The sequence below is a fragment of the Myxocyprinus asiaticus genome, chromosome 49 (assembly GCF_019703515.2).
Source record: "Myxocyprinus asiaticus isolate MX2 ecotype Aquarium Trade chromosome 49, UBuf_Myxa_2, whole genome shotgun sequence".
NCBI lineage: Eukaryota > Metazoa > Chordata > Actinopteri > Cypriniformes > Catostomidae > Myxocyprinus > Myxocyprinus asiaticus.
The window spans coordinates 13,217,906-13,233,678 of record NC_059392.1 but is presented as its reverse complement, the minus strand read 5'-3'; the positions used below and the strand labels follow the sequence as shown (position 1 = coordinate 13,233,678).

At 34.7% G+C, this 15,773-nt stretch overlaps 1 protein-coding gene across 4 annotated transcripts in view; it reads right to left on the bottom strand.

Annotated features, from left to right (window-relative positions):
- Positions 1-370: 370 nt before the first annotated feature.
- The window catches only part of LOC127438575 (guanine nucleotide-binding protein subunit alpha-11-like), a 28,122-nt gene continuing 12,719 nt past the window's right edge, over positions 371-15,773 (bottom strand). For 3 of the 4 annotated variants that reach the window (XM_051694255.1, XM_051694257.1, XM_051694258.1), the window contains 7 exons: positions 14,318-14,502; positions 13,541-13,695; positions 11,550-11,678; positions 10,228-10,357; positions 8,309-8,462; positions 6,093-6,338; positions 2,302-2,429 (listed from right to left, as the gene is read on the bottom strand). In XM_051694255.1, coding sequence (XP_051550215.1) covers positions 6,133-6,338; positions 8,309-8,462; positions 10,228-10,357; positions 11,550-11,678; positions 13,541-13,695; positions 14,318-14,502 — 959 coding nt within the window. In that variant the 3' untranslated portion in view covers positions 2,302-2,429; positions 6,093-6,132. Of the gene's footprint in view, positions 2,430-6,092; positions 6,339-8,308; positions 8,463-10,227; positions 10,358-11,549; positions 11,679-13,540; positions 13,696-14,317; positions 14,503-15,773 lie in introns of all 4 variants that reach the window. The other variant, XM_051694256.1, reaches the window with a different exon arrangement.

Here is a 15,773-nt window from a genome sequence, read left to right as displayed (position 1 = left end):
AATTATTTGGATGGGTGAGCGAATACTTTTGGCAATATAGTGTATGTACATGTGTTTTTGTTTTTTTTTTGTTTTTTTATTTTTAATAAATTTGCAAAGATTTCAAACAAACTTCTTTCACGTTGTCATTATGGGGTATTGTTTGTAGAATTTTGAGGAAAATAATGAATTTAATCCATTTTGGAATAAGGCTGTAACATAACAAAATGTGGAAAAAGTGAAGCGCTGTGAATACTTTCCGGATGCACTGTATGTTGATGATGTTCATCCACACTAGAACAGTGTATTTCTCCACCGAAAATGGAGACTTTTGAAAACACTGCCTACTACTGCAATTTCGATTTGAATTAACACAAATGCAAAACTTGGCTATTAAGCAAATTCTTTTTATTTAAAATCACTTACAGTACACAGTAAGGGAAAAGAAAGTAACATTTTAGGGACAATCTAAAAATTGTTCCAGAGCAGATGCTCAAAGTGGATCTCGATAACTCGGCATTTCAAAGAGGCTTTGCATTACAAACTAACTCAAATGACTTTCCAGTATATCTGACCCATATGAAAAACAGTTCACCAGCTTATTCAGTTCAATTATCAACATTATGTAATGTTTTCAAAAGAAAATGGAAAAATATTTCAGTAAAGTTTACAGACAGTTAGAAAGTTACATTTTCTGACAAAATTTAACAAAATACTTCTAAATACAACTCCGTCAGTGAAGTTCAAATCAAATTTACTGAATAAAAAAGGCTGAGGTATTTACATTCTTAAGTCAATAACTTACTGACTTATCATATACAGTATAAATTCAGCAAAGCCACAACAAATAAAACTTTGCTTATTCCGACATTATTTTTTGTGTAGCTCTTCAATCGGTACCCTTCATATATCAAAAGCCTTTCCAGGAAATAAATGATCATTGTTTACTATATTGTGTTACATATTTAAAGAAATATATAAGTTAAGCTCAATCGACAACATTTGTAGCATAATGTTGATTACCACCAAAGATAATTTCAACTCATCCCTCCTTTTCTTTAAAAAAAGCAAAAATTGAGGTTACATTGAAGCACTTACAATGGAAGTGTGTTATTTGAGCTGTAAAGTTGTTTAAATCATAATTTTTACAGTAATTTTAGGGTTTGTTGACATCACATAGTCATGGCAACGAAGTTGTAAAATTGGCTATAACTTACACAGAAAAGGTAAGTAAGCGATTTTATAACTCTAACACACATATTGTTTACATTTTGTGACTATACTTTAAAATAGTGAGTATTTTAACATATACAGATTGGCGCCATTCACTTCCATTGTAACTGCCTCGTTGTAACCCAGATTGCTTTTTTTAAAGAAAAGGAGGGGCAAGTCACAATTAAAGGAATAGTTCACCCAAAAATGAAAATTCTCTCATCATTTACTCACCCTTATGCCATCTCGGATGTGAATGACTTTCTATCTTCAGTAGAACACAAACGAAGATTTTTAGAAGAACTTCTCAGCACTTTTGGTCCATACAATGCAAGTGAAAGGGTGCCAACATTTCTAAGCTCCAAAAATGACAGATCAGAATAAAAGTAATCCATAAGATTCCAGTGGTTAAATCCAGGTCTTCAGAAGCGATATGTTAGGTGTGGGTGAGAAACAGATCAATATTTTAGTCAATTTTTACTATAAATTCTCCTCCCTGCTCAGTTTCACTTTCACATTCTTCTTCTTGTGTTATTGGTGATTCACATTCTTCATACTCCTTCATTCTCCTGGGCAGGAAGAAGAATTTCAAGCAAAATTTTACAAACCCAGACCAATCATATCACTTCTGAAGATATGGATTTAACCACTGAAGTCTTATGGATTACTTTTATTTTGTCTTTATGTGCTTTTTAGAGCATCACAATTTTGGCACTCATTCACTTGCATTGTATGGACCTACAGAGCTGAAATATTCTTCTAAAAACTTTTGAAAATGTATGTTCTGCAGAAGAAAGAAAGTCATACACATCCGAGATGGCATGAGGGTGAGTAGATGATGAGATAATTTTCACTTTTGGGTTAAATATTCCTTTAATTTTTGTGGTAGTCAATATTATGCCACAAATGCTGTTGATTGATCTTAACTTGTATTAAACCCAGAATATTCCTTTAAGTAAATTGTGAGAGAATTTTCATTTTTGGGTGAACTATCCCTTTTACTCTGCGGGGCGCCAGATGAAGCCCCTCAGCATCTTAAAGCATACCATAAGACTGCAATTCCTTGATGAGAACAGTTCTCTTGACATCATTGAAGACCTTGCGGATGTTGTCGGTGTCGGTTGCGCAGGTAAAGTGGTGGTAGATGGACTTCCGTCCGCCTTTCTCGCGGTTTGAACCTAGGTTAAGGTACAGGTCTCTGATGTAGGTCTTCGCATCCTTCACGCTTTGTGTCTGGCCTGATGTCATAATAGGGTGGAGGTAAAGCACATAAAGATAACAAAATGTAAAATTTTATCATAAAACACCAGTTTATTGACAATAAGAAAACAGCAGTGAGTGTGTTTAAATCTAGTTTGATCCTGGTAATGTTTATATGGAATTCAATGTAATACAGCCAAAAACACAACTAACATGTTGCTAAAATTGACAAGTAAGCTCAGACTGCTGACTTATTTTAAAAAGATACAATGTACTATAAATATATTAAATGTTGGATTGGCAATACATTTTCCTTTTTCTGGCAACACATGAAGTCCAGATTAGTTGTAGGAAGTCATAACGAGCACTTTTCACCCTTGTCATGCAGTAATTATAAACATATAGCACAACAGACTTAATCTTTCCTGATTCATTCACAGAGAACATGCTAATATGGTGTAAAGTTTCCATGTCTTAATTAGAGCATATGGACTAATATGATCTATGTAACTGGATAAATTACACGTTAACAGGAAGACTTTACATAATTAAGAGTTTTGTAGATATTAATACTAAATTAAAAGCAATATACTGTACATCCCAGTGTGTATTAACTATAACAGCTGTATCACTGAAAGGACTTCTCCCCAAAAATACTACTGTAATGCATAATAGACTTTCAGAACTTTTGCAGAAACTATTGTACAGTACTCTCAATAAAAAATATATATTTTATTCCTATTTTTAAGATTTATGCATTTCTATTTCATGTCAAAATTCCATCAGGTTGAATTGTTTAAATTTTAACCAAATTTAATTAATAAAACTTACAATATTTAGGTTTATATATATATATATATATATATATATATATAAACAAATTCAAACATAACATACTGTAAGTAACATCAATAAAATTTGTGACATGAAAGTAACACAAGCATTAAGAAAATGACGGAAAAATACAGTATATAAGGTTACTTTAATGTTACTTGGCAATATTTAAACACTGCATACAATGGGGTTCAAAAGTCTGAGACAATTTGAAAATTTTAAAACAGAAAAGTATGATGTAAAAAAAGATTCTGCACTATTCCTAGGTCACTAATCAAATCTAAAGCAAATTTGTGATATTGACCAAGTTAAATAATTTAACCCTTAAACTCTTACATCGGGTCTTTAGTGGCCTGGGACCTCATTCCACTCCCTGTACCTCATCCATTTTTTTTTTTTTTTTTCCCCACACTTCTTTGGTATTCCTCAGTCTATCTCTTATAAATTGGGGGGGGATCAAAAAAAAAAAAATCAAAAAAAAAAAATCATAATGGTTTAAGTACCAAAAGTGTTTAGGGTCATTAGGGACCCTAGGTATGAAAGAGTGCAATTTTTTTTCACTTCCATAAATTATATTTTGAATTATTTCATATCTATATAAGTTTACGATGACATGATATCTATTTCTTTGTTTATAAAAAGAGAAATTAGTACTATATTCATACAAATTAATATCATGTTGATTTTCTGTGGAACAATGGATTTTCAACAATGGCGTCATGTATCAGTATGGAATCAGTATTCCATATGTGTGTACACATACATATTATACGTGCTATTTCTTACTCAAGGTGGCACTGTTGCTTTAGTGGTTGACTTAATTTACATTTGACATTGCTATTTGATGAAGAAAGTGGAACACATGAACAGTATGATACGACTTTTGTCAAGTTGTGCATCTATTTAGACTCAATAAGTGCCTGTGAAAATCCTTATGTGTATCTGGAAAGTAATGAATCCTGTTCTAGATTTGTCATTTTCTAATTGTTTTGAAAATATTTTGAAAATTTGACACTATCTGGGCATTTTGTAGATCCATTAGATATAAGGACCGGGTCTCTAAAGACCTGAATATGTAAGAGTGTTTGGTGAAATTCCCATGCATTTAAGGGTTAAACAAATGGTCAGATTCTTTGCTTCTATTGAAGCACACAAGATGCTCTCTGGAACGTTCTCAAATCATGGATCATCTGGTTTTGCACAAACTTGTAGAGTCCATGTTATCTCAAGTACATGATGACATTAAGCGAAAGGGAAAGAAACTACCAAAAAATACCAAAAAATCTGCAAATGGTAGTTTTTAATTTAAAACTTCAAAAGGCTAATAATTTAATTTGTAATAAATTCTGTATTAAATTAGAAAAGAATGCAAAATAGACACATTTTTACTAGAAGTCTCAGAATTTTAGACCCTATTTTATGTCTTTTGCAGTAATCTGGCATTTGCTTTTATAATGAAACATGATTTTATGTCCTTCTGATGGCAAATTAAATAAAGGAAATATAAACTTTTGGTCCTAAAAAGAATGAATATTCTGTTTCCCTATCAACGTAACTCTCCACTCTCTTTCTCTAAGTAATCATTTAAGTCAAATATATAGATATATATAATGTTCCCCCACCCTCTCGAAACCAAAACACACGACTCTGAAAATCAGTCAGCTGGGCTGCATCTGTGACAGTCTGAGGCACGATATGACACTTCCTCATACTTTCAGAGTGAACTCGGTTTAAATATGTGATGGGAAGGGATGGAATATTTGAATCTGTATTTGGTCTCATAGAATTACGTTACTATACCTACATTTCGCAAAATGATTTTGGTGGCTCATTGTACGTATTGCAACAGTTTCCTGATGATATGAACACTAGAGGCGCTACAACTAATTTTATTCTATTTTAACACAAATCATGAGTAAAACGGCAGATTATCAGTTCACGAACACTTCTCGCCCTACACAATAACACTTTTACTAGCACATGACATTTAAGGCGATACATTTTAACGTCTGCATTACATAATCAACTACATTTAAAAGCTTGTTTGAGCGCAATTGTGTGGTAGCTTAACCAACTTGTGATACAAAGAGTTCTGAAGAGCATGCAAGTGGACACGTGAGCTGAAAGTGTCATAGAAGCACCACAAAAAGATGTGGTTGCTTTAGCAATCACTTTTTTCATGTCACACTTGCTTTTATGACACTAGGTTTAGGTTTAAGGTTTAGGATAGGGAGGTAGGTTTTGTTGATTTAAAACTCGATAGAACAACCTTCAAAACCTCATTTATTTGGGAGAAAATTATACTCTCTTGTAGCGCAACCCAGTGGACATTTAATCTCAGAACTGCTGCGGTATGTGTAAGGAACCACGTAAAACTTTGCAAAAATTGTCGACACAGTCACGTAATTTTCATAAGATCAGGCTGATCAACTAGGCCCAGATGGAATGTGCAGTTTTTTTTTTCAAATTTTTTTGCGCTGATTTTGGTGTAAAGTTTAAAGAATTGCACAGATGCATTTAAACACTCTTATTTGTTGCTATCTTCATCAGATTAGCTAAAATATTGAATAAATAAACATGCAAGCAGCATTCAGATTCTTTGGAACTCTGCTGAGGTTTCTGTTGGCGCTGATTCCGAATGGACCTGATTATAACCCAAGACATTGTGTGCTTAGTGTCCCTTGATAAGATCATCTACCATATTGTCAAAAAAAAAAAAAAAATTAGACTAGGAATAGGAATGTAGGGATAGAGTAAAAGAGAAAGAAATACAGGGTTGCATTGAGGTGGCCTCAGGAAAAACAATTAACAGCAAACCATCCCCCGAGGTCAGTTTACTAGTTTGGCTGCAAAACCAGAGGATATACCCCAAACGGATTGGCGTTTAATGGGTTCTTCTCTGGCCGTTCAGACTATTATTCCAAACTCCTTCAGAGATTTGATGAGGATCATGTCTTTGACATCACTGAAAACCATCTGGATGTTATTGGTGTCCGTAGCGCAGGTGAAGTGAGAGTAGATGTTTTTGCACTCCTTGTTCTCGACATTCACAGCCTTATTTTTATATATCTCGCAGATGTAGTCCATGGCATCTTGCTTGTTCTGCTGTTCCCCTGAGGGTGGCACCAAACCACAGAGGAGGGGAGGGGTTAGTACAAGCTTGGAAGGTAAGAGTTATTAAACTGGGAGGAGCACATGCAAATTAAAGAGGTGGGAACAATGAAGTAAGCCAAGAGAGAGAATATTACTAAAAAAACATCTTTAAAATCAGTAATGATAACTAATTAAGAGTCATACGTAGAGAATGGCTTTTAAATTAATTTAATTAATTAATTTAATTCCTGGATTTTATGTTGAACAATAAAATAATTTCAACTTGTCTCTCCTTTTCTTAAAAAAAAAAAAAAAAAAGCAAAAATCTGGGTTCCAGTGAGGCACTTACAAAGGAAGACAATGGGACCAATCCATAAATGTTAAAATACTGAATATTTCAAAAGTATAGCCACAAATTACATAAACAATATGCGTGTTCACATGATTTTGGTGTAATAAAATCACTTACTAACATTTTCTGTGTAAAGTTATATCCAATTTTACAACTTCGCTGCCATGACGACATAATGTCAACAAAAAACAGCTTTACAGCTCAAATAACACACAAGTTTTAACAGAAGTGCTTTTTTTCAAATTAAAAGCTTCACATTTCTGAATTTAAACCCTCCAAAAATTGGCCCCATTCACTTCCATTGAAAAAGCCTCACTGTAACCTTGAAAAGTCAAATTAATTTTGTAGTAATCAAGTTTATGCCACAAATGCTGTCAATTGAGCTTAACTTGTATTGAACCCGTAATATTTCTTTAATAATCAATATTTGAAATATTTGAAATGCCACCTATTAAAAATAACTGATACATATTTCATTATATTTAATAAACCCAGATAACACACATACATCTCTGAGATGTCTGTTTTAGATCTTTTCATCTGGAAAGCATCATAATCTAATTAACATCTGCTAAACATCTTAAAAAGATCAGATTTATAAACATTCTAAATCATAAACATCTCAAAGACATCTGCGAAATGTCTTATTGACATCCGAGTGGAAACGTCTAATAGACGTATTGAAGATGAGCAAACAACGTAAAAAATATGTAAACACAGACATCAAATAGACATCTAGGTGATGTACGTGTGCTATCAGTGAATTAACTTCAATTTGATGGACCATGGTGGAAGATCACTTAATTTTCCCAGAATGCTTTTAACCCAAAATGTAAAAATTATAATTTTTGTATTTTTTATTTGATGTGCTATTGGTGCCAAATAGCACTACAACATGTCCATCACACATCATTTGCCATTTTTATGGCAAAGTTTTTTACACACCATTTATACTGAACTAGAGAAATAATTATTTAAGAAAAAATACATTCAGTTAATATATAACATAATCATTTATATAAATAATTTGTTTTGTCACAAAATTTGTATTGGACTAATGAAATGCCTCGTAACTATGATGTTTTTCTTGTCATTTCAATTCAACATCCTCTGGGTTGTGGCCAATTAAATTCAAATTTGAACTAATGAATTGAATTGGAGCTAAAGCTGTTTTGCACAACCCTGAGTAGCATTTTAATCAATGAGGGTGTTATATTCTATTAACTTAAATTCTATTAACTTAAACTTCTAAACAGTCAAAAAGCACTTCATAAATACAGTGATGTCTATCTCTATATCTCAGAGGTGGAACTCTGTTTGCCTCCATTTCTGCTTGCAAATGTACAGAATTGGCTATTTTATGGTTGCTGCTGGTAACAGGGTTATGGGGGAAAGCAGAGATTTAAATCATTCAAGATAAACTCAGACCATTTCCACAAACCAAGCTTTCATTTCATCACTAAAACACTACAGTCTTACACCAAGAACCAAGATCACAGGAACACTGTGCACTGCTCTGTCCATTCAATTTCCTAGAAAGCTTGATTCCCATCCCATAATATTCCATTCAAGGAATTAGTGGAAAAGAGGTTAGATGAATATACTGAGTTGTAGGTGCACAAAACTTTCTGTCCATACCTGGGAAATTTGGAAAGTAAGTTTGCAAGTGCGATGTTTGGATCTTTTCCTCCAGGATGTCCATCTTGTTTAGGAAAAGTATGATGGAGGAATTAGCAAACCATGGCGAGTGGATGGTTGTGTAGAACAGCGACAAGCTCTCTTTCATACGGTTCTGCAGTCAGAAAGTTAATGAGAGAGAAAGTAGGTGCAGGAGAAATTAGATAATTTGTCGGTACGGCTTGGACAGGAAGGAACGGGATGAATAACAGGAAGGAATACAGAAAGGTGTATAGGAAAGAGAACGGAAGAAGAACAGGCAGGAGTACAGAAGAAGATACAGGAAGGAGAACAGGAAAGAGCATTTCAGGGCAGGTGCAATCCAACATGAAAAACATAAAAAGGGTTCAAAGAATAAAAGGGTTAATATTACGAAAACTGTTAAGAACATACTTTCAGGTCATTCTTAAAAATCCTGAAAATAAATTACATTTTGCATGAAGGAAAAGTTTCGTTTAACCTCACTGTTAACCTTGTGTGCCTTTGCGTCCATATGGGGACGTTGTATTTTGGCTTTGCTATATGCAAAGCATAATTTAAATAAATTTGAGCTGACTCTAGAATTCTGGCGCACCGAGTCACGTGACACAACAGCATGGCGGCGATTTCCTTGAAAGCTTCTGCGGGCGCAGAGCCAACAAATGTGCCTCTGGTAAGAAACCTCTATGTTTTTTCATTGAAACCTGTTTAGGTGTAAAGAGTAGCATCTCTAGTTTCATTTGATAAGTCTCTTTAAAAAATTCACAAATTTTTCGCACATCAGTGGGCTAATAAACATGTTGTCCACATACGTGGAAATTAGGACATTATTCCATCAAAAGTTGAAAAATCATGTTAGTTATTTTGAATACCTTTCCACATTAACACAATTGTGGGTCATTTCACTTTATTTTAATATACATATTTTTATATTTTATTTTGTTATCACTGTGCATTAGGGTTCTATTCATTAACATTAGTAAATGCATTCCAATATTCACTGTACATTTTCACACTGAGAATCAATGGGTTCAGACAAAAGTTGAAAAATGTTGCTTTCAGAGGTCTTATATGGAGTTAGGATGAAAATAAGGTGCATTTTAAACTGTTCTGAGACCAGTGCAGACAGACAGCACACTGGAGGTTAGGTCATTTACTAAACTGCTCTATGCAGCTAAGTTCATTCACTCCTAAAATCTGACCAAAAGTTCAGTTTCAGGTTGCAGATAATGTTTGGCCCACTCAACATGTTTGGCAGACATGGGGCAATGGTAATCAGTACATAGATTCAGAATTTATAATGTATCATTTTATTTTAACATAGTTGGCAGTGATTGGATGATGCTGGCCATTACTTTGAATTAGAATTAATTATGCTAATTTCGGATATAATGTCTGTAACGTCTCAAAAACATGAAAAACTAACAATCCTGGAAACATAAACAATTTGTTAAAAAAAAATCATACTTTCTATAGCTTGGTATTATTATTCTTTTATTTTTATTTTTGCTTGTTTATTAGGTGCTACTAGTTACAAATCAAAAAGGGAAATGAAAAATGCACACAGCAGTCAAGCTCGGGTCTCAGGAGGTCAAAGGTATAGTTCTAAGTCTGTCGTAATTTACACCCTCATGTTGTTCCAAACCCACATGACACTCCGTCCTCCATAGAACACAAAAGGAAATGTTAGGCACAATGTTAGCCTCAGTCTTTATTCACTTTGATTGGTGACTGGGGCTGTCAGTCCAAAACCTTCTGTCAATCATCGCCTTTTGTGTTCCACGGAAGAAAGACATTCAGACAGATTTGGAACAACATGACAGAGAGTACATGATGACAGAATTTTCAAATGGAATATCAAGTACAATCCACATAAAACTGGGGTGATTGCAGGGACTCACTTCTTTGTTATTCTCCTCCAGTACCTGGTCATACTCGCTGAGGGAGGCTAAAAATATGAGTGACGTCACATTCTCAAAGCAATGGATCCACTTCCGCCTCTCTGACTTTTGACCACCTACATCAACAATCCTTCAAATTAATGAGAGCAAGAGAGAAATTCAGTCTTTTTTCCTTGAAACTTTTTGTTTAAACCAGAAACAATCAACATTAACTGACAACATTACATCAGCCAGTTGACTCACATTTTTATACTGTGCTTAAAAATATAAAATGGTGCTTGCCGGTGCAAAGCTCACGGTCAAGATGCTAGGGTGTTCTGGGTAGTTGCTTGGTGGTTACTTACTGGCCAAAGTCAAAAGAGCCAACCCCAAATCCTTCCTTCAATGTAAGTCTATGGGATTTTTTTGGGTTGTTTTATCATCCACCAGGCATCTGATTGCTAAGTAATTGCACATCTCTTCTTAAAACGCTGCTTGATTTGAGGTAGCAGTCATGTCTGTAGCTCAAATGATGCGAGTTACACATCAACGTTTGACAGTTAAGCCTAAAGTATACTTCGGTCAGACGCGAATGCTCACAGGACTCGTGACGCAAATCTCATCATTAGCAGAGTGCGCGAGCACTGAACACGTGCAGCCCGATTTTTCTAACCGCGTGTCTTTGAACGGGCAGACTGCGCATGCGCCTGGAATGGTTTGCACGAATAAGTGGATCCACAAGGTGGCAATACTCACATTTTAGCCATTGCTGTCACGTAGAAACACTAGAAGAAGACATAATCGCTGGTAAATAACAGGAGACGAAGGTAAAAACAATAACAGTAGATATGCACATCAAGAGTGCGTGTGTGAAGAGGTCAGGAGATACCTGCAGTTGTATAACTCGAGTCTGAAGGAATATAAAGACATCTTTATGCGTCTAAACTCCTAAAGAGAAATTGTCCGGTGGCTCATAGCAGTTGTAGTGCACATGCTCCAGATGCCTGTGTATGCGCGCACCGTCAAATGGAGTATACTTTGGCAGGCTCGTGTTTGACTGTACTTTATGGTTAGAGGTTTTGAAACTAAATAAAACACCAGTAATCAACTAAACAAATTGGATACACAGCAGACATTAATGCCACTGGATGCTGAAGACATAAATGTCAGGTGACAGTTCCCGTTTCCAGTAGACCATATGTTCTGAGCCGTTTTGTTTACGCTTGATGAAATGACATCTCCGATTACACATCAACGTAATTTTCATGGTAGAGAAGACACCATGCTGTGCACCCTTGTGACCCCCGTATAAAGAAAGACATCTAGCGTTTTAATTGCTGTACCTGAGGGTGATCTTCTCCACACTGAAGGAGTAGTCGTTGATGCCTGTTGTGGGAAATCGCACTCGGAGCACATCCTGGGCTGTGGGGATGTAGTTTGGGGATGCAATGCGGTCCAAATTTGTCATATAGCTGTAAAAAAAAAAAAAAATAAATAAAAAAATAAAAATGGACATGAAGCAACAAGTGCTATCGCTTGATATTCCCTAAAGATTTCAAGATGTTTCTTCATTAGTACTTTTCAGAAAAGTGTGAGCATGATTAAGCTGATGTATGGAGTTCTTCAGTTCATTATATTTGCTTTTGGCTTTATTGGTGTTTGTGCTTTAGACTGCAGTTTAATTAAAAGTCCTGGTTTGTCTGTGTTTCTTATCATGGCCAGATTTGTAGAACTAGTAAGCTGGGGGAGAGAAAGAGATGCAGATACAGGAAGTGTAAATGTGTGGAAACTGCCAGTAACGATTAACAAGAACGCACCTGCAGTGCTTTACAGTAAAGCAGCACGGCCTTAAAGTAAAGACTTAATGCTTAAGGTGTATTAACAGATTTTACATAGAGCAAATTGACAAAAACAAAACATGCTTTCCACCTTATAACAATCTGAGAACCGAAAATGTACTAATAAGCGGCTATTACTAAAATAATAATAATAAAACAATAAAGCTCATTAATCATCAATAGAAGAGAATAGAAGGAAAACACACTGATATTTAATGCAACAGGATGGTTGGAAACTTTACTGCAATACTGACTGCTTGTCTAAAAATGTAGCTGTATTGCCCTCCTATGGTGTTATTTGGATCTGCAGAAACTATTACAATGGTTTTCCCACATGAACTTTTGAAACACAAAAATGCACTCTTCAATTAAAGTTAATTTGACAAATTAAGGGTTTTATTTAGTTTTTATATAATACAAAATATTCAATAATATGTTATCATTTATAAAGTATATATAATGAATTTATAATTTAATGAATATTCTTAATGTACTGTATATATATATATATATATACACACACACAAACACACACATATTAAGAAAATTTATTATTTTTAATATATTAAGTATTTAATAATAATAATTAATAATCTAATATCATTATTATTATTACTATTATTATTATTATTATTATTATTATTATTATTATTATTATAGGGTAATATTATTATTATCTGCTAACATAAAAGGTTTCTGCACAAATATATTTAGAACCCAAATTATTGGCACATAGAGTATATTTTGCAAGCAATATTTAGACAAATATATTTCCAAAATTAACAACAATTATTATAAATCGCCATAATACTTGATTCTAATTCTCATATCACTCTGCGGCCTTCATGTCCATTTATTTATTAAAGGAATATTCAATACAAGTTAAGCTCAATCGTCCCTCCTTTAAAAAAAAAAAAAAGCAAAAATCAAATTGGGCCGAATTTGGAGGGTTTAAAGGCAGAAATGTGAAGCTTATAATTTTATAAAAGCATTTACATTAATTCTTCTGTCAAAACTCATGTATTATTTGAACTGTAAAGTTGTTTAAATCATAATTTTTACAGTCGTTTTAGGGTTTGTTGCATTACAATGTCACGGCAACGAAGTTGTAAAATTGGCTATTACTTTACACAGAAGAGGTCTGTGAGTGATTTTATCACACTAAAATCATGTTAACACACATATTGTTTATGTCTTGTGTCTATACTTTTGAAACAGTGAGTATTTTAAAGTATACCAACTGGCCTCATTCCACTGTAGTTGCCTCACTAATACTCAGATTTTAACTTTTTTTGAAAGAAAAGGAGGGACAAGTCAAAATACATTTTTGTGTTAATCAATATTATGCCACAAATGGTGTCAACTGAGCTTAACTCGTATTGAACACGAAATATTCCTTTAAGTATTTAGCCATGTAACATATGGGGTAATGTACAGTCTGCAAAATACCCTCATGTCTGACAGGACATTATCCCTCTTTTCTTAAACATACTTACTATTCTGTAGAATCCAGTAGCTGGTACTCTCTACGACGACTGTAACAGTCCTTGATACCTGCGTCGGCCCAAAGTTGACGAATAGCTTCCACATACGTTCTGTCCAAATGTGTCATCTGAAGTATTTCCACTTCCTGAAACTGTTGGCCATGCATCTGAGAATAAAAAGAAGAACTATTAAGGCTGGCTTATAAAAAAAAACATTGTGTGGTTATTTCCCATAATCCTGGTCTATCTGATTCTGAAAGGGGAACTATTCTATTATGAAAGGACAATTTTATTAAAACGATTAGGTGATTGCTTTGTGTAAATAGTGACACATTTATTGAGAAAATTTGTATCTGAATTGTTCATTCATTTTGATATGACTGGTACAACAGTACTATTAAACAGAACTTTATCATTTTCAGAGCAGTTTAGGAAATCAAGCAACAAGATGAGATCCAAAAGAATTTTAATATTATTTTAATTATGGCAGAATTTTGAATTGGATCTTAAATTTAAATGTTATTTTAAATTTTGATCTGTTGCTCACACAAAGCAATCGGTTGGCTTCAGAGGACTTGGACGTCGTATAGTGCTTCTTTATCATTTTGGAGCTTGACAGGGTTAGTCCCCATTGAATTTCATTGTGTGGAAAAAACATGCAATTAAAAGTGAATGGTGACTGAGGTTAACATTCTGCCTAGCATCTCCTTTTGTGTTCCAAGGAAGAAAGAAATGGGTTGGGAACAACCCATTGAGAAATTGAACACAGCAATTTCTTTGGCTGGTCACCTCATTCTGTGGGTTAGTGTAGGATATCCTAAGGGTGTTCATAGCCCCTGTCAGAGTCTTCATAGCTGTGAAGATATTCTGGTAAACCAGTTTAGCGTAGGCACGCCTGTCTTCTTCTGAATAGCCTTTTCCATGAATAATCCTCATCTGCTTAATAAAAGTTGTTTTTCCGCTCTCCCCTGTGCCTGAAATTAACAAGAAAAAATAAAGTAAAAAAAATCTAATTAAAAAGAAAATGGTAGAACCATAATACAAAATATAAATGTGAGAATGTTCAATTACTCTTACATGATTATTTATTGCATTTGTATTCTATGTATATAATTAAGAAGATTATTTATATTATTATTATGGACACTTCTATTATGTTTTTGCTACAGTATGTTTAATGATGTTTCACTAAGACATCACATCCTTTTTTCAGTTTTGTAAATAAATTTTTTCGATTTTGTATTGTCGTTTTAGTCCTTTTAAACTACTTTTAAAGTGCATGTAAATGTACATTTGTATTATTGTTTTAGTCCGAATGAAACCGAACTTTTAAAGTGCATGTACAGTGCACCCAGAAAGTATTCACAGCGCTTCACTTTTTCCACATTTTGTTATGTTACAGCCTTAATCCAAAATGGATTAAATTCATTATTTTCCTCAAAATTCTACAAACAATACCCATAATGACAACGTGAAAGAAGTTTGTTTGAAATCTTTGCAAATTTATAAAAAAAATAAAATAAATAAAAAAAATCACATGTACATAAGTATTCACAGCCTTTGCTCAATACTTTGTTGAAGCACCTTTGGCACCAATTACAGCCTCAAGTCTTTTGAGTATGATGCTACAAGCTTGGCACACCTATTTTTGGGCAGTTTCTCCCATTCTTCTTTGCAGGACCTCTCAAGCTCCATCAGGTTGGATGGGGACCGTCGGTGCACAGCCATTTTCAGATCTCTCCAGAGATGTTCAATCAGGTTCAAGTCTGGGCTCTGGCTGGGCCACTCAAGGACATTCACAGAGTTGTCCCGGAGCCACTCCTTTGTTACCTTGTCTGTGTGCTTAGGGTCGTTGTCCTGTTGGAAGATGAACCTTCGGCCCAGTCTGAGGTCCAGAGCGCTCTGGAGCAGGTTTTCATCAAGGATGTCGCTGTACATTGCTGCATTCATCTTTCCCTCGATCCTGACTAGTCTCCCAGTTCCTGCCGCTGAAAAACATCCCCACAACATGATGCTGCCACCACCATGCTTCACTGTAGGGATGGTATTGGCTAGGTGATGAGTGGTGCCTGGTTTCCTCCAGACATGACGCTTGCCATTCAGGCCAAAGAGTGCAATCTTTGTTTCTCATGGTCTGAGAGTCCTTCAGGTGCCTTTTGGCAGCTCCAGGCAGGCTGTCATGTGCCTTATACTGAAGAGTGGCTTCCGTCTGGCCACTCTACCATACAGGCCTGATTGGTGGAGT